Below are 27942 nucleotides of genomic sequence, written 5' to 3'. Positions count from 1 at the left end.
CCCACAGATATCCATCCCTACCACTGCCCTGGTGAGTTCTTTGTCCGCCCCTTTTGTATTAACACAGGGGAAATGAAACTAAGTTTCAGCCACAGCCCCTGTGAGGAACTGGAGGGAGGGGCTGTCAGCAGACAGTATAGCAGCAGCAGCACAACTCTATCTATAGGCACTGTATACTCCTCCTGTGTACAGCTCCAGAGACTCGAGGCCTCCAGCCCATTTTCTGTGGTGAGTACAATGCACAACGTTTGCTTAATGATATTTAGCAAGTACAAAGCACTTGAGCTGTAACCCTGAGAGGGGCTGTTTGAAATCTGATATCCCCAGCTACAATATTTTGTTTATTAATCGATAAAAAACTGCTCTAGGTATTATGAAATAACACAAATGCGGGGCTCTGGTAGTAAACAGGGGTAATATCACACAAATGCGGGGCTCTGGTAGTAAACAGGGGTAATATCACACAAATGCGGGGCTCTGGTAGTAAATGGGTAATATCACACAAATGCGGGGCTCTGGTAGTAAACAGGGGTAATGTCACACAAATGCGGGGCTCTGGTAGTAAACGGGTAATGTCACACATGCAGAGCTCTGGTAGTAAACGGGGGTAATGTCACACAAATGCGGGGCTCTGGTAGTAAACAGGGGTAATGTCACACAAATGCGGGGCTCTGGTAGTAAACGGGTAATGTCACACAAATGCGGGACTCTGGTAGTAAACGGGGGTAATGTCACACAAATGCAGAGCTCTGGTAGTAAACGGGGGTAATCTCACACAAATGCGGGGCCCTGGTAGTAAACGGGGTTAATGTCACACAAATGCGGGGCCCTGGTAGTAAACGGGGTTAATGTCACACAAATGCGGGGCCCTGGTAGTAAACGGGGGTAATGTCACAAAAATGCGGGGCCCTGGTAGTAAACGGGGGTAATGTCACACAAATGCGGGGCCCTGGTAGTAAACGGGGTTAATGTCACACAAATGCGGGGCCCTGGTAGTAAACGGGGGTAATGTCACAAAAATGCGGGGCTCTGGTAGTAAACGGGGTAATGTCACACAAATGCGGGGCTCTGGTAGTAAACGGGGTAATGTCACACAAATGCGGGGCTCTGGTAGTAAACGGGGTAATGTCACACAAATGCGGGGCTCTGGTAGTAAACGGGGTAATGTCACACAAATGCGGGGCTCTGGTAGTAAACAGGGGTAATGTCACACAAATGCGCGGCTCTGGTAGTAAACGGGTAATATCACACAAATGCGGGGCTCTGGTAGTAAACGGGTAATATCACACAAATGTGGGGCTCTGGTAGTAAACAGGGGGACTTGAGGCCCCCATTCACTAGTGCGATATGGCCTATTTTCATGCGATTCAGACACATTGATGTGATGGATTGCATGAAAACTGGCACGTTGCATGTCCTTTTCCTACGAATGCGAAGACAGGCATGCTCCTGTGCGTCTCGCATCTCAATTGCAGATCTGACAGGCTGACACATTAATGCATTAATGCTGATTTCAGACCGCATAACTGGCTTTGACCCTGTATTTGAAAACGTTTCCAAAAACGGGTCTGCCAGGTAAAACCCCTTTCACACCGCATCTCTTAAACGGTATATTACCGTTTAAGTGCCGTTTTTTTGGAAACTTTCCAAATACAGGGTCAAAGCCAGTGCAGTCTTCAGAGCAATCCCCCCCCCCCCCCCTAAGGTTAACATCACCTCTCCCCCCCCCCCCCCCCCGCAGGTTAACATCACACACACACACACACACCCCTCCGTGCAGCCGGTACCTACCGTTGCAAATCCCAGCAGTACTGTGAAAACGGATGCACTTATGAAAAAAAGTATTTCGGAAAATGGCTGCCCCATAGGAAAACCTGTTTAAAAAAACTGTCGGCAGCCATTTTCCGAAAGACACTTTTCTTATAAGAACCGGTAATTTGCCTAGCAGTGAGAGCAGCGGTCCAGCGCTGCAGTCCCCGGCATTTAAATGCTGGGTAAAACCCGGGTTGTTCTCTCTGGCAGTGAGAACGTGGTATAAATGAGTAATAACACAAATGCAGATCTCTGATACTAAAAAGGGTGAATAACCCAAGTTAAGTGCTCTGGTACTAAACAGGGGTAATAACATAAATGCAGGACTCATTTACTAGACAGGGGGACTCACGGAAATGTAGGTCTCTGGTACTGAGGGCCTGATTCTGGTTGACTCAGTAAGCTGTGAATATTGCTGCTTACCGAGTCCCAGAGTGCCCGGGGAAAAAAAACGCCCTCTGCCATATCCCCTCACAACCATAAGAGGGGATGTGTTATGGTAACACTTCCCTTTGCATGTGCCTGCAGCAGGAGAAATCATTTGATGGTAGACAACCATCGACCTATATTTGTGGGCGCCAGGAAGAAGACAAGGCAGGCGGTTAGACACTCGCCCCTGGCACACTTTGTCCTGCCCACATTTGCATGGGAACGCTAATGAAACGCTGGGGGGTTTACATATCCAAGCGCTGCCGCTGCCCCCTTCCCACCATCCCCGCTGCAAACGGCCCAGCAACAATGTAAATTACAGAGGCCGCTCACAGTCGGGTTTGCACATGCGCAAACCCTGACGATTGGGACAGGCGCTGATTTAGGATTCACAGTGAGTGAATCAGAATCGTCCCCTAAATGAGATATATAACACAAGTGAAGGGCTCTGGTACTAAACGGGAAATAACACAAATGTGGTACTAAGCTGCTACTGAAATAATGTCAGTCTCAGTGATTGCATCTTAATTATTTTTCTTCCATTACAATTCCCTGGTTCTGTTACAGGGAGATAATCGGTTGTAGTCTTTGCCAGGATGAAAGTTGTTGGATTGCAGCCCTGGTCTGTAGCCAGGGCAGCCGAGAGGGGGGGGGAGCAGGTACTAATTACCTGGGCCCAGGCTTGCTGGAGGGGCCCCGCAGGGGCCCTGGTCTGACCCCCCCCTACCCCTTCCGTCCCTCCCGGGTAGCAACAGCAGCAGGCTCAGCATGAGTGTCTCACTGACAGCGTGAGAGGTCATGCTGAGCCTGCAGTCAGCACAGCACATGCTGTAGGTGTGTGCTGCTGCTGAGATTACAGTTTTTAGAGTTATCTTTCACCCTCCTCTAAACATTTTGGGGGCGTGGCCTAAGTGCGGGAGGTGCCTACACCCCCACACTTAGGCCACGCCCCCAAAATGTTACCGGGGCCCAGCATTCCTCTCGGCTGCCCTGTCTGTAGCACATGCGATTCTGTTGATTTAAGGTAGGAAAAGGTTTAATTTTGTGTCTGAATGTTGGTGTGGTGTGTTTGTTGCCTCCAGTACAGGAAATCCTGTGTATATAAGGTGGTTTCTCATTCTGTGCCAAATATTACTCATTATTTATTTATTAAAAGTTTATTTTTTTAAGACCTGATCGAGCCCTGGTCACCTGATCGCAGCCCTGGTCACCGGGCTGCAAATTCGCAGCCCTGGTGATTTTCGAATGACATTGCATCCATATGGTTCATAGTGCGCACCTATGAGCCATTCTTGTGAACAAAGATGTTTGCAAGGTGATTGACAACTGGCGGCCATTTGATGGCAGCATGCCAGCACTTTCTGGGTGTGCCACTACTTCTTAGAAAATGCCCCAACATCACTACATGTTTAGGAGACATAGTGAAAGTGATGCACGGCCTTGCGCGATGCTATCGCCTGAGGAGTTCCGCAAGGCTCAGTCTTAGCTCCTTTGCTTTTCTCCATCTATACCTCCTCGCTTGGCAAACTAATCAGCTCTTTCGGATTTCAGTTTCACTTATATGCGGATGATACTCAAATCTATCTATCAACCCCAGAGTTGTCACCAGTGGTTTTGGGCAGAGTCTCTGAATATCTCTCTGCCATCTCAACCTGGATGTTTTCTCGCCACCTCAAACTCAATATTTCCAAAACTGAATTACTTATATTCCCGCCAACTAAGAACAGTTACCATCCTGATATCTCCATCGCTGTTGACAACTCGACAATCTACCCTACCCCACAAGCTTGTTGCTTAGGGGTCATCCTCGACTCTGACCTGTCCTTTGTTCCCCACATTCAATCTGTCTCCAAATCATGTTACATGCATCTAAAAAACATATCCAAAATACGACCCTATCTCACACAAGACACTACTAAATCTCTTATCCGTGCACTCATTATATCCCGCATTGATTATTGCAATAGTCTCCTAACTGGACTTCCCAAGAACAGACTCTCGCCACTGCAATTCATTTTAAATTCTGCTGCTAGGCTGATCTTCCTTGCAAGACGCTCATTGTCTGCAGATCCGCTCTGCCAGTCCCTCCATTGGTTACCTGTATCTTACCGTATTCAATATAAAACACTTCTACTCGCATATAAAGCTATTAACCATACTGCACCAGCATAGATCTCTCTACTTATCACAAAAAAAATATCTCCCATCTCGAACACTCCGCTCTGCACAAGATTTGCGTCTCTCTTCTGCACGGATCACTAGCTCCCATTCACTATGACAAGACTTTCATCAGGCTGCTCCCATCCTATGGAATGCCCTTCCACGCACAATAAGACTCTCCACTTTCAAGTGTTCCCTGAAAACTCACCTCTTCAGGCAAGCCTATCATATTTAAGTTCTACACGCATAACCCTCTGAGGCACTTATGTATTATATAGCTTCCCTTCTGGACTTGTAACTTGGTGGGACTGCTATGCTATTACTGGTGCCTGTCCTTGTGTTTCCCTCCTATATCCCTATAGATTGTAAGCTTGCAGCAGGGCTCTCCTACCTCCAAGTCTGTCTGTTGTTACCCAGTTTGTTTTATCAATGTCTACTATTGTAAAGCGCAACGGAATCTGCTGCGCTATATAAGAAACTGTTAATAAATAATTAAGATCCAGCATGCTGGATAAATCTAGCCGGTCATGGCTAGTGTTCTCACAGGAGAACACTGGCCCTGACAGATCGCAGACACATCACTGTGTGCTGAACGATCTTGCTTAGTGATCTTGCATTGCTCAGAAACCTCTCCCCATGTGTAGGTCCCTTTATCCAGCATAATGGATCTTAATCACTGTGTGGTAGCAACGAACTGGGCTGTGCATCGTTATCGCTATGGCCCCTACACACGGAGCCAATCAGCGGCAGGCCTATTTTTTTTTTAACACGTTCTGCCGCCGCTGTTCGCTCAGCGCTTCCCGGACACTGACAAAAAAGGAATGTGTGTACCAGCGCTGGCTGTACAATAATAAAGTGAACGTTTTTTTCTAAATGTACAAATTTATTGCTATAAAATATATAACGGTAATAATAAAAACGATTAGAGCATATTACCACTGATTGTCATAGAAACATAGAATTTGACGGCTGAGCTGGTCTCTCCCAGCCTCCCAATCTGCGAAAGGGCACCACATGTATCGCCAGGACCCTGGCTGCACCACATCCCACTCAGTGGAAGCAATGTAGTGTACTTGTTTCCTAGCAGGGCGCCCACTAAGCTATTTGCTTAGTGGGCTATTCTGCGTAGTGAAATCGCATCGCACATCGCATCGCATGGCTTTTTGTGCCTTGCGATGTGTGTGATGCGAGCACTGTAGTTAATTTAGTTAATTTATTCACTGCACCCTTAGTGAAATCGCATCGCAGATGAGATCAGATCTCAGTAGTTCATATGGTAAAACACCTAAAACAGCACGACTCTCCACGTCACCCCGAACCGTGGCGAGCGCAGCGGAACGCATCCACCGACCTTTTCATTCCCCCACTATCCACGTCGGCGCGGAGTTGATTTTATATAGTGTGGCGAGCATAAGCGCATTACTTTACATGTATTCCGCGTCCCCTCGCAGAGCTCGCCACGCTTCGGGCTCGGCGGCTCGCTGCGCCGGCCACACTCAGGAGCAGGATCTGCTTCCTGCCTCCCTCTCTGCAAAAAAATCTACTAACCAGGAAGCAGAATCTGGTCTTCATCGCAACCTGGCCCCCAGGATTTGTTGAATTCTGGTGTAATGTGAATAAGGTTGCACTAATGTGCAGCGTAATTACAATTGTGGGTACTATTGCATGGCTTTGTCCATTCCCGATTTTGGCATGCAAGACCCCGATTTAAAGTATGGGGTGGGCACCAATGCACTTTCTCGCACAGGGCACCAACATGCCTAACTAAAACCGTGATAAGGGTATCGTACTATGAATAAGGGACACTAATTTGTGGTGTAATATGAATCAGAAACACTAAGTGCTGTGTAATTTATTTATTATTTATTTATTAACAGTTTCTTATATAGCGAATACATATTACGCAGCGCTTTACAGAGTATAGTTGAACAGTCACATCAGTCCCTGCCCCAGTGGAGCTTACAATCTATATTCCCTACCACATGTACACGCACACAGACATTCTAGGGTTAATTTTTAATGTGAATAAGATTACGCTGCTGTGTTATGAACTTTGAATTGGGTGTACTGTTCTGTTGCGAAACACCCTGCCTTGTTGGACCACATCCTTTTTTTGTGTGCGTACTGTCCCTTTATTAAGTATTGAAGAGAGGGAGTAAATTTATAGTTTGCAGGGAGATGGCTAACACCCTAACTTTAGCCTTATGCCTGTGGCAATTCTATACTTCTTTATCACCCAATTACCTAATATCACAGTATATGATACTCAGTAGAGATAATCTTCGGGTGTATTCTATTATGTTTTTACCACATTATATCATTTAAACATGCAGCAGATCAAGACAAAGGGGGGATCCATCAAAAATCAAATACTTAGGTGTTTGGATAAATCGAGACCTATCTCAGCTATATCCAGACAACTTTTTAACACTCATAACAAAAATCAAAAGAGAATTCCGAGATTGGCGTAAAGGTACATTTTCATGGTTGGGCAGAGCAAGCATAATCAAACTGAATGTACTCCGCAGAATACTATACTTATTTCAAACTATCCCGATTCACATACTCAGAAGCTGGTTCCTTGGAACCCAGCGACTGATACGGGAATTTGTGTGGGGCGCCAACAAACCTCGCTTTCAACATGACATACTATTCCGTTGCAAACACTTAGGCGGCATACAACTACCGCATCTCCATTTGTACTTCGAAGCAGTTGCTTTGGGGAGAGTATTGGAATGGATTAGACAAACATCTGATAAACAATGGGTGGCACTGGAAAGCCATGGGTTGTCAACCCGACTCGGGCTGGCTGCTTGGCTTAAGACCCTCCCCCTGACAACTCACCCCACAGTCCGTCCAACTCTGGCAACGTAAAGGTCGCTTCGTAGACCTTGTATCTCCTCACCGATTTCCCCATTGACTCCGCTTTTAAACAATCCTGATTTTCCTCCGGGAATATACCTCCTTGCTTATCATCAGTGGTCACAGGCGTGGGGGGGAGGGGGGCTACGCATCGGCCAGCTGGCTTCCCACTCAGGGATGATACCATTTCCAGAAATCAGCGAGACCTGGAACTTACCTCCCTCAGAAATTTGGAGATATCTACCTATTAAACACCTTCTCTCCAAACAACCTTACCGGGCAGCAGTCCATAGACCTCCCACACCATTCAAGGCTCTGTGCCAGGCTGTTTCCCCTCCCCAACACTTCCTATCAACAGGTACAAACTCCTTATAGAAGATACTTTTGCTACACTGCCACAGTTTATCTCTGATTGGGAAAGGGACCTAGGTATACGATTGGATACCAAAGACTGGAGTAAAATCTTCCAGGTCACTTTTTCATGCTCAACGAGTTACTCGGTAATAGAGACCCAATATAAAATTATATTTAGGTGGTATAGATGCCCCACAATATTAGCAAAGATGTTCCCTGGCAACATGCTGGAGGTGTAACGCAGCCCGAGGCTCCCCATTGCATATATGGTGGGAATGCAATGCTCTGTGCCCATTCTGGAACTCAGTGATTTCTCTAACTAAAGAAATGATGGGAATTGAAGTTAGTTCCGAGTCTACATTCTGGCTGCTGAACAAAATAGACTGCTCCATTCCATTGTATAAAAAGTCTCTATTGAAACATCTAAACAGCACAGCCAAAGCTGTCATCCTGGGACACTGGAAGTCTACCTCTCCTCCAACCATAGTGGAATGGTTTAAGCGACTCGAGTTCTATATGACCATGGATGACCTATCCCTACCCGGCACCTCTAACTATGAAGTGTTCCAGTCTATTTGGGCACCGTGGCTCATCTTTAAGGACTCGCTTTCCTACCTAAATCACATTAGGACATAACTATAACACAACAGCTGAACTACTAGCACGTTAACACACCCCCGGGCAACATCCCTATACCCTCCTTCCTCCGCCCTTTTTCCCCATCTCTACTTTTCCATTTCTCTCTTTGAGGGGTAGATTTATTAAGCTCAGTGATGTGATAAAGTGTCTGTTTTTTATCACCGGCCAATCAGCTCCTACCTGTTATTTTTCAAACCAATCCTGTAACTTCACAATTAGGAGCTGATTGGGCGGTGATAAAAACCAGACACTTTATCACTTCACCGAGCTTAATAAATCTGCCCCTGAGTTACTTATCCAGACCTGTCTTGCGATCTGCCCTGGAGTTTTTGATGTTGTGACTAGAGATGTGCAGGCTCTGATTTCAAAGCAGGATCTTATTGGCTATCAACTGTCAACAACTGTCATGTGTCATATGATTTGGGATAGCCAATAAGATCCTGCTTTGAAATTAGAGTAAATCAGAACCTGCACATCTCTAGTTGTGACATGAACACAAATATGACTCCTATAATTATATACCATTGTTAATATATTTAGCCTGTATTTGATAACCCTGTCAATTGAAGATCCCATGCAGAACTTCTATACACAATACCCATATGTATCTGTTGATATGTAACCTATGTTCCTATGTTTATTACTTTCAATAAAAACTTTAATGCAAAAAAATAAAAAATAAGACAAAAGGGGGGAACGTTCTATGTCAGTGATGGATAACCTTGACACTCCAGCTGTTGTTGAACTATATATCCCAGCATGCCCTGCATCCGTTTTTAGCATGTAGTAAAACTGTAGCAGGGCATGCTTGGATGTGTACTTCCCTCCATACCTTTTTGTTTTCTTGACTGCATTTGTTTTGTCTACTTTGTCTAATTTGTGTTTCTTTTTATTTTCTCCATTGTCTGGTGTATTGTAACGGTGCATACCCACAGTGTGATATGAACTACCGATATGGACTATACCAGGCATGTCCAAACTATGGCCCTTCAGCTGTTTGAAACTACAAGTCCCATCATGCTTTGCAAACAGATTTGCTATTAGGGAATGCTAAATCTATGGCAGTGCATGCTGGGATGTGTAGTTTCACAACAGCTGCAGGGCAACAGTTTGGACATGCCTGGACTATACAGTCCATATTGGTAGAAAACATAATACATATTGCACCATGTGTATACAACTTGTGATGCCGATGCATGCCCCCGTGGGTAAGGCTGTACAATTTTCTGTAGTACAATATACTCAAAATCATCCATAGCCAAGATCACACTGTGTGTATGCAGCTTAAGTACCCAAGCTACTGATGTTATGTCAGAATTGCCTCTACCACAATGAGGGTTATATATGCAGTCTTATATCACTTAATATAAAAAAAATAATAATAATTAGCACAATACCAAAAATCCTTTAGGATTCCCAGGGCTGGATTAAGGGCTTAATGGGCCTGGACCTGGAAATGGCCTATTATGAGTGGAGGAGGTGAGGCCAATGAAATGTAGAGCCCATACACTATATGCCCCAATGTTTCCCTTAATATATAACATTCCAAAAAATTGCATAAATGTGTAAAACAGAAATGCAATTTTAATACTTATGATTTATAGCCAACCATGTGGCCAGCTGGTGTCTGTCTTGTGATCGTAATGCTGTCATGGTGATAGGAACAATGAAGGGACAAAAATCTCAGGTGCTTTGAGAAACTCAGAGTATGACCAGTGCTCCAGCTGCCACCGCCAGCAGGGATGCCCACCTCCAACAGATTAGAAAATAGAAAGTAAAAGTGGGGCGCTTAGGGCACTGTGGAACAATTAATCAGTTTATAATTAAACAAATATTTATTATACAGTACATAAAACATAAAATATGGAAATCAATAAAAGGACACACTGGCATACACCATACAACATAAAGACTACATTCACTTTCCAGGGAGTGATAATAGACCCTCTGTACATGGGAGACTGTTATAAGCAGCACCTGCAGGTAATAAGTAAATTATAATCAGCCTTTGGTAATTGTTGGAGTTTTCCAATAGTCATCCTCTTTGGGGGATTAATAAGTCCAACTTTCCCAATAATGCAGAAGATGTAATAATGCACAAGCCCACATTAGCTTAATAGTACACTGAATCGAGAAAGCCGCCCTCCATGTGTTGTGTTTGGTACTTAACTGGGTTTTATTAAAATAGTGTGTTATCCAGTTTGAATGGAGTAGGGCAATGTCACCTGAGGCTGGTTCGGCTAGGTCCAATAAAAGAGGTGCGGGCAGCAACTCTTGACACGTTTCTGTGATTACTATCTTTTCACGAATGTGATATAATAAATTGGACTGATTCTACAATAAAATCAATCTTTTACTTACAATCCAAACTATTGGTTTCAACCCCAAAAAGATTGTTTTTCTTATTCAGAAAGAGACAGCACTGCTACCCCTACAATTTATTTTCTGTATATTTATCACCTGATACCCCCAGCAGCTGCTAAGTGAAACACCTCAAGTCAAGCCCTACCTCTGCCCCCCCCCCCCCCCCCCCCCCCCCCCAGGGGAACACAATTTATATATTATGTATATGTTATGTATATACCTCTGCCCCCCCCCCCCCCCTAATTATTTTCTGTCTGCAGAAGTTAATAATGTAGATTTTTTGTTCTATAGCATACAAATAATTACCAGACAAAACATGTGTAGGAACGCATAAGCCTGGCAAGCATGGTAATACTATGGACATAGAAAAACAAATGTAGGAAGTAATAATATGAAGACTTCAGCCTTGGCACCTCTGGCAAATGCTGATGGGTCACTCAATCTGCCTGAAGGACTGGACGAGCAGATTCACCTCCCAGGGCTGATTATTTGGCCAATGTGTGTGTGTGTGTGTGTGTGTGTGTGTGTGTGTGGGGGGGGGGGTTTGGATAGTAGACAAGTTTTGGGGTAGGTCGCCAAACAGGTTTCCTTTCCATGTGTTTTGAACATTATTTGTTACACGGTTCACAAATGAATATGAAGAAATTCCGGACTGTTACGGTATTTTTGAATTTGAAGAAAAGAAGGATCTTGCTTTACAGGGACTTATGTGTATGATATTAGATATGTGGTCCCCTAAGTATAGTTTTACTAACATGTTTTTCATCTACAAATTGCAGTGAGATGTCAGCCATTCCATTGTAAAGATGGGTAAGTAAGAACATTAACTTAATCAAAAGTTACATTTTAGGTTTTAGCTAAATTGATTTCCATTTACTATATTAGAAATATTTCATGGGCAAATAAAGTTGGTAGCCTCCACTAACCATATCACCTAGACTCACTGGTAACAAATAAGGTCAGGACTAAAATCAAGCTAATCCCCAAGTGCTGACACAGAGGCCAGAGATTATATTGTGTTTACAATGTTTGTTCCCTCTCCCTATTATAAACCGTCTAAGTATGAATTTAAAAGCCAGTCGTCTACACCACCTGCAGAGAAGCACCACAGGTCACCACATCACTTTAGTATGATTGTCTCTGTGACACAAACTAGCACTATGTTGGTGTGCCAAGACTTCTAGCAATATCAATGATTCTAGTGCATGTATAAAAGACTAATAAATTAACACTTTAGTTACAAAAAGTAATTTAATGCTTAGGGTGGGATGCTCTAACATCCACCTCCGCACATCGCAGGCATCGCATTCGTAATAATTGCATATGCTCTAACATATGCGATTATTAACACATCGCAAGAGCTGTCCCTTGCGATGCGGCCTGTAACCCGAGAGTCCGTCTGCGCATGTGCAGAGCACGGGTCCAGCCACGTGGCATGCTGGGAGGGATCCGTGATGGATCCCTCACACAGCGCTGCGGCATGAAGCCAATAGACCTTTGCAGGAAATCGCCAGATTTTGCTGGTGATTCAATAAAGATGGTTATAATACGTACAGGCCTGATTCAGAGGTAGATGGGGGTTATTCTGGTTCACTCGCAAAGACACAATCACTCTCTAATGGACAAAACCATATGCACTGCAGGTGGGGCTGATATAACATGTGCAGAGTGAGTTACATTTGGGTGTTTTATTGTTTCTGTGCAGGGTACATACTGGCTGCTTTATTTGGTACTTGTTTCCTAGCACGGCCACAATCTTATGGATCGTGTACCTTTAAGTTAAGGTACACGATCCATACGATGGACCCGATTTCCTTTGAAATCAGGTCCATTTTGCCGGCTAGGACACAATATCGGGGGCATCGCGTCGGTCGGGACCATTAACATTGGTCCCGACGCGACCGACGCGATGCCCCCGATATTTCCATAGGCTTCAATGTTAAAAAATATTTTAACATTGAAATCGTGTCGGGAAAGGTAAAATATCGGGGGCATCGCGTCGGTCGGGACCATTAACATTGGTCCCGACGCGATGCCCCCGATTTTTCCATAGGCTTCAATGTTAAAATATTTTTTAACTTTGAAATCGTGAAAAAATGTGAAAAATGTGAAATGGGCCAATATGACCCATTTCACATTATAGATGTCCCCGCCGTCACCCCACGATAGATGCCAACCCGAAGCGTGGCGAGCGCAGCGAGCCCGCGAGGGGCGGCGGTGCGCGTCCTCCGACCTTTTCATTCCCCTACTATCCACGTCGGCGTGGAGTTGAGAATAGAATAGTGTGGCGAGCGCAGCGAGCCACCGAGCCCGAAGCGTGGCGAGCGGACGCGTATAACTTCACAGGTATACGCGTCCCCTCGCTGCGCTCGCCACACTATTCTATTCTCAACTCCACGCCGACGTGGATATTGGGGGAATGAAAAGGTCGGAGGACGCGCACCGCCGCCCCTCGCGGGCTTGCTGCGCTCGCCACGCTTCGGGTTGGCGTCTATTGTGGGGTGGGGTGTACGCCGTTAAATTTGGGGGGGTTGGGAATATTTTACATTGAATCCATTGAATTGGTCGGTCGCGTCGATCGCATCGCATGCGACGCGATCGACCCGATTTTTCCGACACGACCACCCCGATGTAAATCGGTGTGGCCGTGCTAGGAAACAAGTACCCTTTATTTTTACACTGCACAATAGATATCAGTTTGAAGTACACCCCCCATGTAAATCTAATTCTCTCTGTTACCTCAGCCCCATCTGCAGTGCATATGGTTTTGTCCATCGGAGAGTGATTGTGCCTTTGCGAGTGAGCTAGAATGCAAATGCTGCTACAGAGACCTTCCCTTGTGTGTACATGCAGTAATATGGATTGGTGCATTCTTAGATGTTACACCCTGAAAACACCAGTCCTGCACCAATTTCTCCATCTGAAATTGGCTGACTGTCTGCGTATGTTGCTGGAACCTGTAGGCAAGGTATTGAAATGGAACATTAACCCCTTAAGTGGTGGACTCTACCAGGACATGTTTGTCCCGTCCAACCCCCCCCCCCCCCCCCCCCCCCAGCAGTGGCATAATTACTCCTCCAGTAAAATAAAGCCTCAATTCCCCCATGCCCCCTAACCATGCCATACCCCGCCGCTTGCCTCCGGGTCTGTGATGTGGCCGGGACCCGCAGATCTACTTGTCTGCAGTCCTGGTGCTCATCTCCTGGCTGGCTCCTGCTAATGAAAATTACAATCACAAAATGGCTGCCCCTAACAGCAGATTGTTTTTCAGGATGCGAGAGGAGGCCGCCACCGCCTCATTTAGAATCCTCAAGAAGTGTCAGCTGTAAGGGGGTGGACATTTTGTGTGGGCTATTTTTCATTAGCAGGAGCCAAGAGGAGCACCAGGATCGCAGACAAGTAGATCTGCGGGTCCCGGCAGCATTGGCAGCAAGCAGAGGGGTAAGGCTTGTCCTGGTAGCAGTGTAGTGCATTGATAGCCCCGCAGATCCCCGGTGCCCACACTTACTCGTGACCACGGGGTATGCGGGGCTATTGTTAAGCCACTACCCTAGAGGTGGTGCACAGCTGGCGGCACCCCTGGTGCACACCTATTAATCAGTGGCATGCCTGAAAATTTCTAGGGCGAGTGCAGTTACAATAAATGGGACCGCTACTGAGCCTGGTAACTGCTGTCACCAGTCACTTGCAGCACTCAGGCCCTTCATATTATTATTTTTTATTTTATTTAATTTTAGCAGGGTAAAACTTTACTATTTTGTATATTTTTTTAATATTTTATTCAGAAATACAATATATTTTTTAATCCATTTATTAACTAGGCATGTTTCATTTAGATTACAATACAACTCCTTTGAATGACTGGACTGAAGACCATGTTGCACAGTGGCTTCAATCAATACAGATCAATAGGAAGTATATTGACAAGCTGGTACAAGAGGAAGTTTATGGGCCAGTGCTGAAGGAAATTAATGAGACTTTTTTAAACCAGAATATTGGCATGAAACAAGGTCCAATCAAGTTACTGATACAACACAGAGATGAGTTAGTTTTAAAACATAACAAGGAAAATTCACAGGATAAATCTAAACTGAATGAATCCAAAATGCATCCAGGTAAGAAACTAGTCAAAAAGTTCTGCAGATAAATATATGTCTGATATAAACATGCTCAGCATGAAATAACATGTATATTTAGTGACTGGACTGTGACTGTTGAGGGGGGGGGGGGGGGTATTCAATTGGTGCCAATTTTTTTTTCCTAGAAAATAAATCTGCACTCTTCGCTGTTTTTAGGATGAATTTGGAATTCACCCTAATTAGTGAAACGCACAATTGAATACAATAGGGTCAAAATAGTCCAGTTCCCTAGGCCGGAATATGGACAAAAAGAGTCAGACAAATTAGGTTAAATCAAACAGATTAACGGATTTTCTGGTATTTGGTAGCTAATGACCGATTGTAATTTCCTCCCATACCTTCCCCCCATACCTTCTAAGAATAGTTGGCTGGTTGCAAAGATAATCTTTAGGTGTCTGGCCAGCTGCAGTCACTAGATGATGCAGAAAATTGGATTCAGTCATACTTCAGGTACAGTACATTCCCATATAATGTATTATGTACATTATGTAGTGTAAATGGAAAGGGTTAGAAATATGACCAGCTCATTACAATTCATTTTTAAAATATATATTTGTAAAATCATATACAATATCACAAATTGTCACTAGCTTCTGAGGCACTTCTCACAAAGTCATGGGCACCAGATGAAATGCATTCGTTTCTACACTTATGTTTGTTACAAATAACATAGATGTTGCCTATATTTGGAAGTTGGGTGACTATTCTCTTCAAATGTACATTATTTTGTGGTGTACACACGGTTAGATTTAATCTATTTTTCTATCCGATTTTGTTTACCATATATACTCGAGTATAAGCCTACTCAGAACATTTTTTATGCTGAAAAAGCCCCCTCTCGGCTTATACGGGTATATATATATAAGCAAAATCAAACAGATATCGAACGCATTCGATTTGATACCTATACGCAGCCCGCAGCATCAAAATTGAATAGAAAAATAGAATGTACAGGCAAGACTATATAGTACAGATCTTTACTATATAGTCTAAATCAAATGTGTACGCGTTGCAGTGCCATTTGATCGGGATCGAATAGAAAGTACATCGCACCATGTGTACACCCCTTATGGGCGATGTGCGATAAGTTCTGGATGTCCAGTGCACACAGAGTGGACACAATATGAATGACTGGTTGTAAACTGTTAGTGTTCTCGCTAAGCTGTTTTAGCGAGGTGCTGCACCCTGCTCGATTTTTAAAGAGCAAAATGTGCCCTACCCCTGTAGCAGTGTACATCTGTCATAAGCAGCACTGCACACCAAAAAAGTCATCATGTTCACTTCCTTAACAAACTATTTATGGAGCTCAACAGATGCCACTGGAGAGCCATGGTCATCTATGGCTACCAGAGGGGTTTGCGACAGCAAGAGAGTTTTGAGCGATTATAAGTTTGGAAGCAAGCAGTTGCCAACAAAGTTCTGACATTAGGGCAGCATGGCCGAGCAATTGGTAGCTGTTTTTGTGGCTAAAGGAGCCCATACACGCTTCGTTTTGCGGCTCTGTTATACACTTATATAGTACACATCGTATCGTATCGCATGCCTTGTGCATACACTGCGATCCGATATGATGTGTAGCTAGTGCAAAAAGTATGTGCAGCACATACTTTTTGCACTAGCTATGTGCAGCACATACTTTTTGTACCGTACTATGTGATGCGCGGGAGCGCGTATCGCATAGTACAGAACGGAGCCAGACACAATGGAGCGTTTATGGGCTCCCTAAGACTGGTCATGTAGCTACCATGCCACTGGTGCAGCATCATACAGTCAGTGGGGACTGGTACGCCAACCAATGCATACAACAAGCCTTTTCTTTTAGATGCAGTCCAAGAACTCATGCTCATGGTGCCTTTCTACATCACGACAATTCAGCTGCCCATAAGTCCAGGAAAGTAGTAAATCTTCTGGCACATCCAGGAGTTTGGTCATTTATCATACAGTCCAGACCTTGCCCCTTGTGAATTTTTTTGTGATCCTACAAATCAGGGACAAGATGTGAAGGATTCATTTTGAGCCACTGGAAAACATACCTGTGTTGGGCTGGTCTAGCTGTTTCACAAAATGGTTTGAGCGGTATCCGAACTGGTCATAGACAGACTCATCATAGACAGTCATATGGTCGACAGGGTCTAAATGTCGACAGGGTTTAAAGGTTAATATGGTCAATAGGTCGATATTGGGAAAGGTCGACATGCATATTTTTTTTACAAAATGTTCAGCTGACATGTGCCAACAGGTGATATTTCTTTTTTATAATCATTAATTTTTTATTTGGTAATAGCATTTCAACAATTACAAACATTATGGAAGTACAGATTGCAGAAGTACAATATATGTTTGGCAATACAAAGATGTATATTAACAGTGGTAATTATTAGTTGTTGCAGGATTCTGCTAGCAATATGCAACGTCTGGAGTGGACACTGCGGATCCTCTTGTATTTAGGCTTGGTGTGAGCAAAGCAACTGTGTTCCAAGAATGAGTCAGACCAAACAGTTGTTTTTTTTTGTTAACTCGTAACATGTAAACTATAATAAACATTTTTAACTCGACACAACATCATTGGTTTTCTATTTGGATTGTTCCATATCGTGTGAGGTTCACTATTCATGTAACTACACGATTTTTAACTAAGTCATGTTTATCACACGAATGCTGTCTGTGTCACAAATACTACAGAGAAAGAATTGTGGGGAGGATAGTATAAACATATATAGGAATTTTTGGGTTGTAGGGTGAAAAGAGAGGGTAGATTGTAAGAGAGATTTTCGAAGCTTGTTTTTAGAGGAGTTAAGGGAGTATGAGGTGGGTAGGAGAAGTGTAGTATAGAGAGGTGTATAAAGAAGACGGGGAGGGAGAGTGGAGAAAGAGAAAGAAAAAGAAATGGTTGCGCCAGGACTCCGGGGATCATGCAAGACTTGTGTCAAGGATTTTTTTTTTTTGTGAGATTTTCCGCTACATCAGGGTCTGAAGATGTTTTGTATGGTCTTGGATTGAGCATTTTGGTTGGTCAGGAGTGCGTGTGATTTTAGGGTAGGCATATGCGTAATTGGCGTATTGTGTCTGGGGGGAGTGATTTAATGTATTTTTCCCATACATTGAGGAACTTTTTATGGGTTTGTTGGTTGTTCGTATGTGTCCCCAACCATGTTAGCTTGAAAAACAAGAATAGTTTGTCCTCAAAGATTTAAATAGGAGGCGGGAGGGGCGACAGCCATAGTTGCAGGATTGATTTTCTGGCCACCCCTGCGATTATTGAGAGGATTCTTTTTTCTTCTGGGCTATTGTATAGGTAGGATTTTGTAACCCCCAGAATCGCCCATTCTGGGGAGGAGGTGAACTTTATTTTCATTGTATGATTGATAAAGTCAGCGATTTTTACCCAGAAGTCTTGTATTTTAGGACAATCCCAAAAGCAGTGTGTCAGATTTGCACATGGGTGGGTACATTTAGGGCAGGAGGGTGAGGAAGTGATGCCTATCTGAGCAGCTCTCGATGGAGAAATGTATCCTCGGTAACATATTTTATACGTCATTTCTTTATAGGAAGTACTTGGCATATTCTGTAATGATTGTTGTAGGGATTCTAATATGTCTGGGTAGGTTAGATGTGGAAAATTTTCAATCTATTTATGAATTCCTGTGGAGAAGTTGCTTGAGAAAATGGGCATCCGAATGGTGGAATAGAAGAGGGATATAAGTTTGGGTGTTTGGGTAGGTAATTGGAAGCATGCATCTAGTGAGTTGTGACAGTCCTTGTTCGTTAGGTCTCTGATCACTGCTTGGGTGTAGTGTTGTGCTTGGTATAGTGCTAGTGTATGTGAGGCAGTGTATGTGTATTTGCTCGTGATCTGGGAGATGGTAAGGGGTTTGAGTATCTCAGTATTTATGAGTTGTTTTATGGAGGATAATCCTAAGTTTGCCCATCTATGGAACGGGGGGCCAGATTTCCCTTCTTGGAACTCTGGATTGCGCAAAAATGGAAGGTGTATAGATTTTTTGGAATTTAAATTCCAGGACTTATGTATTTTGAACCATATTGTTCTGGTGGACATCAAAATAGGGTTATCCTGTATTAAATGGGGTAGGTTTCTTTTGTCCATATGTAAAATGGCTATTAGATGTATGTTTGGTATCAGTTGTTGTTCCAGTGTAGAGTTTGCATAACAGTTGGTGGAATTTATCCAGTCTTTTATATATCTGCATATTGCCGCTTGGTTATAAAGTGCTAGGTGTGGAAAATTTATGCCTCCCTCTTTCTTACTTTTTTGGAGGATTTTGAGGCTCAGCTTGGGTTTTTTGCCTGACCATATGAATTTGCGGAAGGCGCTATTAATTTGAGATTCCTCTTTGCTAGATAATATGATCGGGAGAATTTGGAGGGGGTAAAGTAGTTTTGGGAATGAAATCATTTTTATGAGGTGGGCTCGTCCCAGAAAGGTTAATTGCAGATCTTGCCAGTGGCGCAGTTCAGAGATAACTTTATCGATTATTGTCGTTATATTTAATTTATATAATAAGGACAAGTTTTTAGGGAGTTGAATTCCCAAGTAAGGGATACTAGTTAAGGCCCATGTTAGTTTGAGTGAATTTGCCTAGGCAGGGCAGGTCTGGTTGGAGAGGGATAAGGCCGTAGATTTTTGCACATTAATAGAAAAGCCTGAAATGGAACCGAATTGTTCTATTTTTGAAATTACAGCTTGTAAACAGATCTCGGGATTTCCAAAAAACAGCAAGAGATCATCTGCGAACGCCAGGATTTTGAGTGATTTGTTCCCAATATTTATTCCCTGGAAAGATGACATACCGTCCAGCAGACGTAGTAAGGGGTCTAGGGAGAGGTTAAACAAAAGGGGTGATAAGGGTACCCTGGCGGGTACCCCTATGTAGAGTGACCGGTTCTCCGATTAGGTCGTTGACTATTAGTTTTGTGGATGGGTTGGAGTAGAATAGCCGTATGATGTTGACGAACCTCGCACCAAAATGCCTGTGTTCGAGTACCCCATACAGGTGTTCCCAGGTTATCTTGTCAAAAGCCTTTTCAGCATCAAGGCTTAACAGAATGTTGTTTCATTGATTATTGGCTGTCGCGGATGCTATGGCCGTTATCGCAGATCGAACTCCTTGGACGGAATGTCTGCCTTGTGTGAAACCCAATTGATGATGTGTTAGCAAGGTAGGCATTAGAGTTTGCAATCGGGTCGCCATGATTTTTGCCAGGAGTTTGAAGTCCTGGTTTAGCAGGGTTATGGGGCGGTAAGAGTCTACCTTTTCTATGACTTTATTTGGTTTGGGGAGTAGAATGGTATGGGCCTCATTGAATTCTGGGTAATTTGGGTTCTCTTTCTGAAGAAGCTGGAATAACTCCAATAGGTTTGGCATTATGTCGGTTTTTAGGATTTTGTAATATTCTCCGCTGAATCCATCAGGACCCGGAGATTTGTTTAGTTTTAAAATTTTTATTGCTGAGCTTAGTTCCTCTGCTGATATGTCAGCTTCCAAGAGTTTTATTTGCTCAACCGATAGCCTTGGGAGTCCAGCCTCCTCATAAAGAGAGGACGCCGGGGATGAGGGAGGGATAGGTGGGGAGTATAGGTTTGAGAAGAATGTGTGGAACTGTTTGGCGATATCTGTATGGGAGGTGATATAACCTGTTTGATTTTTTAGGCGTGTAACGTATCTCTTTCTATGCTGTTGGCGGACCATAACAGGTGGTATTTCATGCCCTACCATCCACTAGGACGTGGAGGTAGAATAAAATAGTGTGCCAAGCGCAGCGAGTTGAGCCATGCGAGGGGGTGCGTTAAACTTAGGTCGACATGGACACTGTCTATGTCGACATAGACACCCTAAAAACAATAAAAACTCATGTCGACCTTTTACCTGTCGACCTTAAGACCCTGTCGACCATATGACTGTCTATGATGAGTCTGTCTATGACTTATACCATAACCGTTTGAGCGCATGCAACTTTGCATAGACTCCTCTAGTGAATACTTTGTTGGAAAAAAAATGGAGTGTTCATGTTTATTATTAATAATACAAATAAGAAACTTATTGCGCACATCTTGTGGCTACTGCCAGCATGATCTTTCCCAGGGTATACTTTACATCAGTTGATATCCAGGAGCAAATATGATTTACAAGGGGTGAATTATTTTTATTATTTACTAAACTAAAACAGAGCACAAGTTACAATTAGCAGCACAATTCTTAGAACACAATACAGCTGACAATGTAGGGAAGGGAGTGAGAAGAGATGCAGGTATAGATGGTAGGCGAGTAAGAGAGCAGTAATTTAAATGCAAGAAGAGTGCTGTGGAAGGATGGGGGCCCTGCTCTGAGGAGCTTACCGTATAGAGCCAGAGACAGAGAGGTGACATGGTACAGGTAAGGAGACCTGAAGTCTAGAAGTGATCATGACAGGGATGGTCAGGACATAAGGTAGCAGTTAGAGAGAGTGGACAGACAAAGTAGTCCTCTCCTTCCTCCACCTGCACCCTCGACCCCTAACAGCCCTGCACTGTGGCCCATGCCACAACCCACACCCCTAGTAGGTAGAAAGCATGTAGAGTGAATAGGTACAGCACAGGATCGAGGAACCATGGCTCTGGTACAACAGTGTAGTTCAGAAAGATAGTGTCAGTAGAGAAAATAAAAATAAATACAGTGTTAGGGTAAGTAGTGTAAGAATCAGGTGTAGAGGGAGAGAAAACTGATGTGGAATCTGGCATACTGAAATGGTTACAGAGAAAATGCAATTTATTGCATGTGAAAAAAGCACATCAAGTGCCAAATCCTTAGTGAGCGCTCCCGGGGAGCTCAAGGGTCAAACTGGTCCAGCTTGTCCTAAAGACAAGTCGGACTTAAGACCGAGCAGATAATCTTCTCACCCACCCATATAAACTTTTAAATTTGTTCTCGGGATCTTGAAAATGGTACATTGCCAATCATCTTAGAGGAAACACTGAAAGACAGATGTATACTTATTTTACCTCTTAAAACTATATATGGTAAAATATCTAATAACATTTGTTCTGTTATTCTGAAGTTTGAATATAATTATTAAAATTTAACTTATTTCTTTTAGATATCAATATAACTCCCTTGAATGACTGGACAGACCCTCATGTTGCACAGTGGCTTCAATCCATAGCTATTAAGAAGAAATATGTTGACAAGTTGTCTGAAGAAGAAGTATGTGGTCCAGAGCTAAAAGTTATTGATGAGGAGTTTTTGAAGGCTATTGGAATGAAACAAGGCCCAATTAGTTTACTGATAAGAAAAAGAGATGCGTTAGTCTTAAAACAGAATGATGCTACTGCTAGTGTGGCTGAAAAACATAATGATGCTGCTACAATAGAAGCTACAGCTGGGGGAAAAAATCAGATCAAAACGGACCCAAAAGTTCCTATAGACTCTCAATGTGTACAAGAAACAAGATGTACATCTAATTCAGAAGGACCTGAAATCACATCTCCGCCAGAAAAGACGCTTCAGAATAAAAACCACAAACTTCCCAGCTCTGTGCAAATTCCGAACTTAGAGAAGACACAAGCTGAAGAGAGTTCTGCAAATAAACCCAAGTCTAAGAAAGACCTGCTTAGCATAAAATCAGAACCAATATCTGTGACTAGTTTCCGACCATTTAATAAAGAAGTAGGAGCTTTCAGGTATGTGAAAACACAGGTTCTTCCACCAGAAACCGGAGTAGAAGACCTCATTACACCATGCCATGAATACAAGTCACTAGATATTGCAGCAAAGATGGATAGAGTGAGACTACAGACAAAATTTGCTTCTGAGGTTGTCCGATTTGCATGTGCCTGTATGAACATGCGAACAAATGGTACAATACATTTTGGGGTAATGGACAGTGTAGAAGGCAAGGGATATAAACACGGGCAGATCATTGGCATCCCGGTTTATGACCAGGACTGGTATGTTGATGGTTTGGACTACATTGAGAAATGTTTTAATAAAGGTGAACACAATGCAGCAAGAGCCTGCATTCGCCCCCCAAAATTCATTGAGGTCATTGATAAAAATCCAGGTGAACAACGCTTTATTGTTGAAGTTGACATTGTACCTAATTTACTTTCTGTTAGAGGAAAAGTGTTCCAAGTTAGTTTACCAAAGTTCAATGATAAAAGCAATAAAGTTAGCCAAGAAAAAAAAGCTTTCTACCGGAGAGTAGGAGCAAAGTCTGAGTCTGTTCCAGAAGATGATTTTGTTATGTTTATCCAGGGGCTACAAGAGGTTGATGAAAGGAGAGAGAGAGCAGAATCAGGATCTATGAGTGGAATCTCAGCTCCTGAAAATCTTACAAAAAAAGTAGATTTACTTACTGGAGGTAAAGACTATATGGATGACACATTATGGTACATCCTGGTCACCAATAAATGTGAAGATCTCCACCTGACAAATCTCCACTTCCTTATGCGCTTAAAGATTTTCTGTGTGTTTGATTTTGATGCCAACTCTGATGAGACCGGTCTGTGTTCCATATACAAAGAGCACCATGCAAGGAATGTCCATTCATTAACTCACTATGCTAATGAGAGTGGAATGAGCACAAGTGAGCTAAGGAAGTCCCTAGGACTCTTTGATCAGACCAGTTGGATATTTTGTAATGGAAACAGCAACTACCGAGGGGGAGATGAACCATGTGATGAGAACACTTGGATGAAGACTAAAAAGAAGCATCTAATGGAGGCAGTTTCTTTTATCTGTAAAAACATTCTTCCTAAAGGATCTTTTGTTGTTGTGTTTCTATTACTTTCTCCAGTGGAGAAGCCAATTGTGGATACTTTCCATTGCTTTTATGCACAGATGAGTGGTATGGAGGATATCATTTGTATTGCAGAAAATAAAGAGTATTTTGAAACATGGGCTAACCTAGCTCAAGCATCCTGTGACATGGAAATACTGAAACAGAGAAGTATTGTTGGTGTACAGTTAAACCACATCAATGCTACAGTACTAACAAAGTTCCCCGGGAATTCTGATAGGAACTTGCCAGTTTCATCCAAAGGACTGTGTGTGCTGGACACACCTGCAGAGGAAAGGATGCATGCACTGGAAATACTGTGTGTGAATGAATGCAGTGACACAGACTTGAGTAACACAAATTTAACAGAATTGGAAGGTACATTCTACCGTGGTGGTAAGATCAGCTGGAAACACTTGTGGCTTGCAGAACATAAAAAATGTGGAAATTTTATAGAGCGAGATGCATGTGAAAAAGTACAATCAATTTTAAATGGAATTCTACATGACAACACAGTTAGACTCCCAGTTGCTAGGATAAAAATATTTCACCATCCAGGGAGTGGAGGAAGTACGGTAGCTCGGCAAGTCATGTGGAAAAACAGAAATCTTTTAAGGTGTGCTATTGTCAAGTCATCCCACCTCTTTTCCACTGTAAGTGAGCATGCTGTAAAACTTAGAGAGTATGAAGAAGACAATCCCAATCTGTGCCTACCTGTTCTTCTACTTGTTGAAGACTGTGAAGAGGATTATCTTGATGATTTGAGACATGACTTATCTGAAGCCATGGTGTATAAGAAAATAGTTTGCTCAAAACCATGTTTTATTCTGATGAGTTGTAAGCGATCAAATGCCCCAGAAGATGTTTTCAAAGCATCACCTTCTGACACCGTTGCAATCACTCATAAGCTTAGCCCAAGGGAAAAAGATGAATTCTCAACAAAAGCCAATGAACTGAAAAAGGAGTTTCCAAGTTCAGAATTAATACTTACCTTTGTTCTAATGAGCTATGAATTTGATGAACAGTATGTGAAAGATTTTGTGCAGAATGTTATGCGAGGAATTGACCATTCATCAGATGTAACTCGATTAATGAGATATGTTGCATTACTCAATAGCTATGTTCAAAATTCATATATTTCGGTGTCACATTGTGAAGCTTTCCTTGGTCTTGGGGTTAGAGAAAAAGATGATCATAAGGAACTAAGACAATGCAATTTTAAAAGCTACCTTTTTAAAAGTTCACAAGCAAGACTTCTTTTCGTTGAGCTGAGGGAGAAAAATACTTGGATATCTTCCATTCATATTATTCATCCAATAGTTGCTAAAGAAGTGTTAAATCAGCTTGCAGGAATACGTTCCCAGAGCGATATTGCTAATGATCTGCTTGAGGAGAAGGTCCTTTTCCAGCACAGATTTGGACGAGAAGAGTTCATAAGATCTATTCGTGACTTGTTTCTACGACGCAACAGAAAAAGCAGGGGAGACAGTGATGATACTTTCTTTTCACCTCTGATAGAACATGTTTGTAAAAGGGAAAATGATAAAGAGAAGGCGGTTTTGCTTCTTAAAGCTGCATATGAACGATTTGACAAAAATCCCTTCCTTGCGCAACAACTTGCACGATTGTACTACACACATGAGAAATTTGAAGATGCTAAAAAATGGGCAGAGATTGCAAAATCACATATGCCTGACAATTCTTTTATATTGGATACAGAAGGTCAGGTGTACAAAAAACAGTTTAATGTGTTACTAGATAAAAAGGAGCATGATCTTACCCCAGAAGAAGTTATAAAATTGATTGACATTGCTCTAAAGTCTATGGAGTGTTTTAGAGCAGCAGAAAAAGCAGCAAAATCTGAAGTAGATAGTATGAATAACTCTGGGTACCTTGGAGAAGTTGATGTAGGATGCCGTTTATTAGAGATGCTTTCATCTCGGTCCGTTTTTTCCAAGAACAGTGGAACTGAACATACAGAACTCTTGAACTATCTTTTAACTGACTACATACCAGAGGATATAAATGTTCCTTGGTTTAAACTTCATGGACGTTTAAAAGGATTGTTCCAAAACATATATAATGCTTTAGAGTGGATTGCAGATGATGTTGGTTACTTTCAGTCTGACAAAATAGATGATGGAGAGCAACGAAACAAAGCAGAAGAACATGTCTACAGTCCAAGGACATGGCTACTAAGGAAAACTAAAGTGTTTGCAAAGTTTTTCAGTTCAGAGCTTTTCTACACTGATGTTGGACTTGAAAGTCAGTTGGTCCGAAAGATGAACATTTATAAACTTGGTGGCGGTAGCCCTGCAACAATAATTTCTATTTTGTCTGATTTCAATGAAGACCGATCTGCTAAAAAGCTGGAAACGATTATAGATCTTTATCCTGAAAATGTTGCACAAGATGGTCTGGATGATGTTAGTCTTGCAAACTTCATAATGTCACATATTGCATTAGGTTGTGTACGTTCTGGATCTGAAAAACTTTTATCATTCCAAAAACTACGTGAACTAACTAAACGATTTTTAAACACAAGGAAATTATTCCCACCAAGTGCCTACCTCTTAATATTCTTGCTTTACTGGCCAGATGACAAGGTTGATGAGAAACAAGATGCAAACAAAGATGACATATTAACAACGGCACTATACACGGCAAGGACCTTACATGGAAAAAGAATAAAAGATGTTCCAGTTAGGAAGAAAAGAACAAATGTGATTTTTTTTCTTGGGAAGGGATATGGACTTATGAAGATTTTGCGAAGGAGTAAGATTGAGAAGCATATAGCAGGTCCACTAAATGAAAAGAGGATGAAATGGGACAATGATCTCTTATCGAAAACCGATAGTGTACATCAACTTTTGAAAATTGTACCTGGATGGACAGAAAATGGAAAGCTATATGCTGGGGGACACTGTAAAAAAAACAAAATTGAAATCCTGGCTATGAATGCCTCATCAGTGCCCTATGGGAATGAAAATGTCACGTTCAATTTGGGATTTTCCTTCATTGGATTTGTAGCCTACAATATACAAGTGCAAACAGAAGGCAAATGCTGAGAATTCAATATCGTCTGTGGAATTATTTTCAGACATTATGCAACTGAAGATAAATCATATGCTGCATACACACAAATTGCACAGTTTGTATACAGGTTGCGATGCCGATGCTCTCCCCCATGGGATCGGCATCGCAAGAAAAATAGACTGTGCAGGCAAGCCAAGTTTGACTATATTGTATACAGTCTAGTGTTCTAGTATAGTCCAAAATTGTCTATAGTCAAAATATCAAGTAAATAAAGTCAAAATCTCACGTAAATATAGTCCAGATTAAATGGTTCTGGGCTCTGGGGAGTTCATAGTCAAAATCTGACCGTGTATATAAACTCTCATCTTTTGTTTTTCTGCACTTCATTTGGGTTACATTTAAGTTTACAACCAATAAAGTCTGTTAATGTGGGTGGTACCTACACCTAGGACCTATTGGCTCAGAGTTGCGTTAAGGACATGTTCTATTTGCTGTGTATCCTGGTAATGGTGAAAGTTGTTACTCAGATTGTTTCCCAAACTCTGCCATCAAGGCACCCTACCCTAGCAGTTCAGGTTCTAAAGAGTGCTATGCTTGAGCACAAATGAATATGCCAATATGACTGCGGTACTTGTGCACAAGAATGTATAACCTAAAAAACCTGGGTTGTTAGGATTCCTTGGGTTTAGGGAAAACTGCTTTATGGTTTTGCATCTATATAAAAGTGCATCTAATTGTGCCCTGAATGCTGATTATAAGTGAAGTTAGCAACCTTTCCCACTACCCCTTTTTGCACTCAATCAATCAATCAATCAACATTTGTGACTCTGCATCTGAGTGATCAATTCTTGTGATCCTGATGAAGGGTTATAGACTCTTTGACATGCTTTCTGTATTCAGACATTTCACCAGAAGAAAAATATATAAAGATAAGAACAATAAATGTAATCAAGATATAGGCATTTTTTTTGCAAATAAGAAACTTATTCTTATGCACAAGTTACTATGGCTCTACCTTGTATGCAGTATATGAATAATCACATATTTCACCGCTCTGACAGTTAAGATTTTAGGGACATTTATGAGTTTATAAAGTAATTTAAATCATTCTGCCAAATAAATGTTATGCTACAATTTATTGTTCATATATAAAATTATATATCACTATTTAAAAAAATGTTGTAAACTTTGTAAAAAAAAACTATTATTCACAATAAACTTTTAAATTGTTTTTTTTTGTGCACTACATTTATTTTTACAAAACTATTTTCATTAATTACATAATGTTGCGTTTTAAAGGGCCCTACACACATAGAGATTTGTGCCAGAGATTTGTAATGGGAGATTCAGCATGAGAGATTTCAAATCTCTCACA

At 42.2% G+C, this 27942-nt stretch overlaps 1 protein-coding gene across 3 annotated transcripts; it reads left to right on the top strand.

Moving 5' to 3' along the window:
* LOC146008700 (sterile alpha motif domain-containing protein 9-like) lies at positions 1–27778 on the top strand. Of its 3 annotated transcripts, none has more exons than XM_083148260.1 (4): positions 1–228; positions 11400–11430; positions 14442–14735; positions 21852–27778. In XM_083148260.1, the coding sequence occupies exons 2-4, from the start codon at positions 11427–11429 to the stop codon at positions 26597–26599; spliced, it is 5046 nt and encodes a 1681-aa protein (XP_083004386.1). In that variant the 5' UTR covers positions 1–228; positions 11400–11426; the 3' UTR covers positions 26600–27778. The 3 variants fall into 3 exon arrangements, with proteins under 3 accessions (XP_083004386.1, XP_083004387.1, XP_083004388.1); XM_083148261.1 differs by having other exon boundaries at positions 2–228; positions 14457–14735; XM_083148262.1 differs by lacking the exon at positions 1–228 and adding an exon at positions 3234–3265 and having other exon boundaries at positions 14457–14735.
* Positions 27779–27942: the final 164 nt, after the last annotated feature.

This window comes from Crinia signifera, chromosome 6 (genome assembly GCF_055691185.1).
Source record: "Crinia signifera chromosome 6, ASM5569118v1, whole genome shotgun sequence".
Lineage (NCBI taxonomy): Eukaryota > Metazoa > Chordata > Amphibia > Anura > Myobatrachidae > Crinia > Crinia signifera.
The sequence above is the reverse complement of the archived record's forward strand: the minus strand, read 5'-3'. Positions and strand labels throughout refer to the sequence as shown.

Excerpts from the sequence above, each read along its gene's own strand:
- LOC146008700 (XM_083148260.1), top strand. Across the intron at positions 14,736-21,851 it reads TGAATCCAAAATGCATCCAG|ATATCAATATAACTCCCTTG; the intron begins GTAAGAAACTAG and ends TATTTCTTTTAG.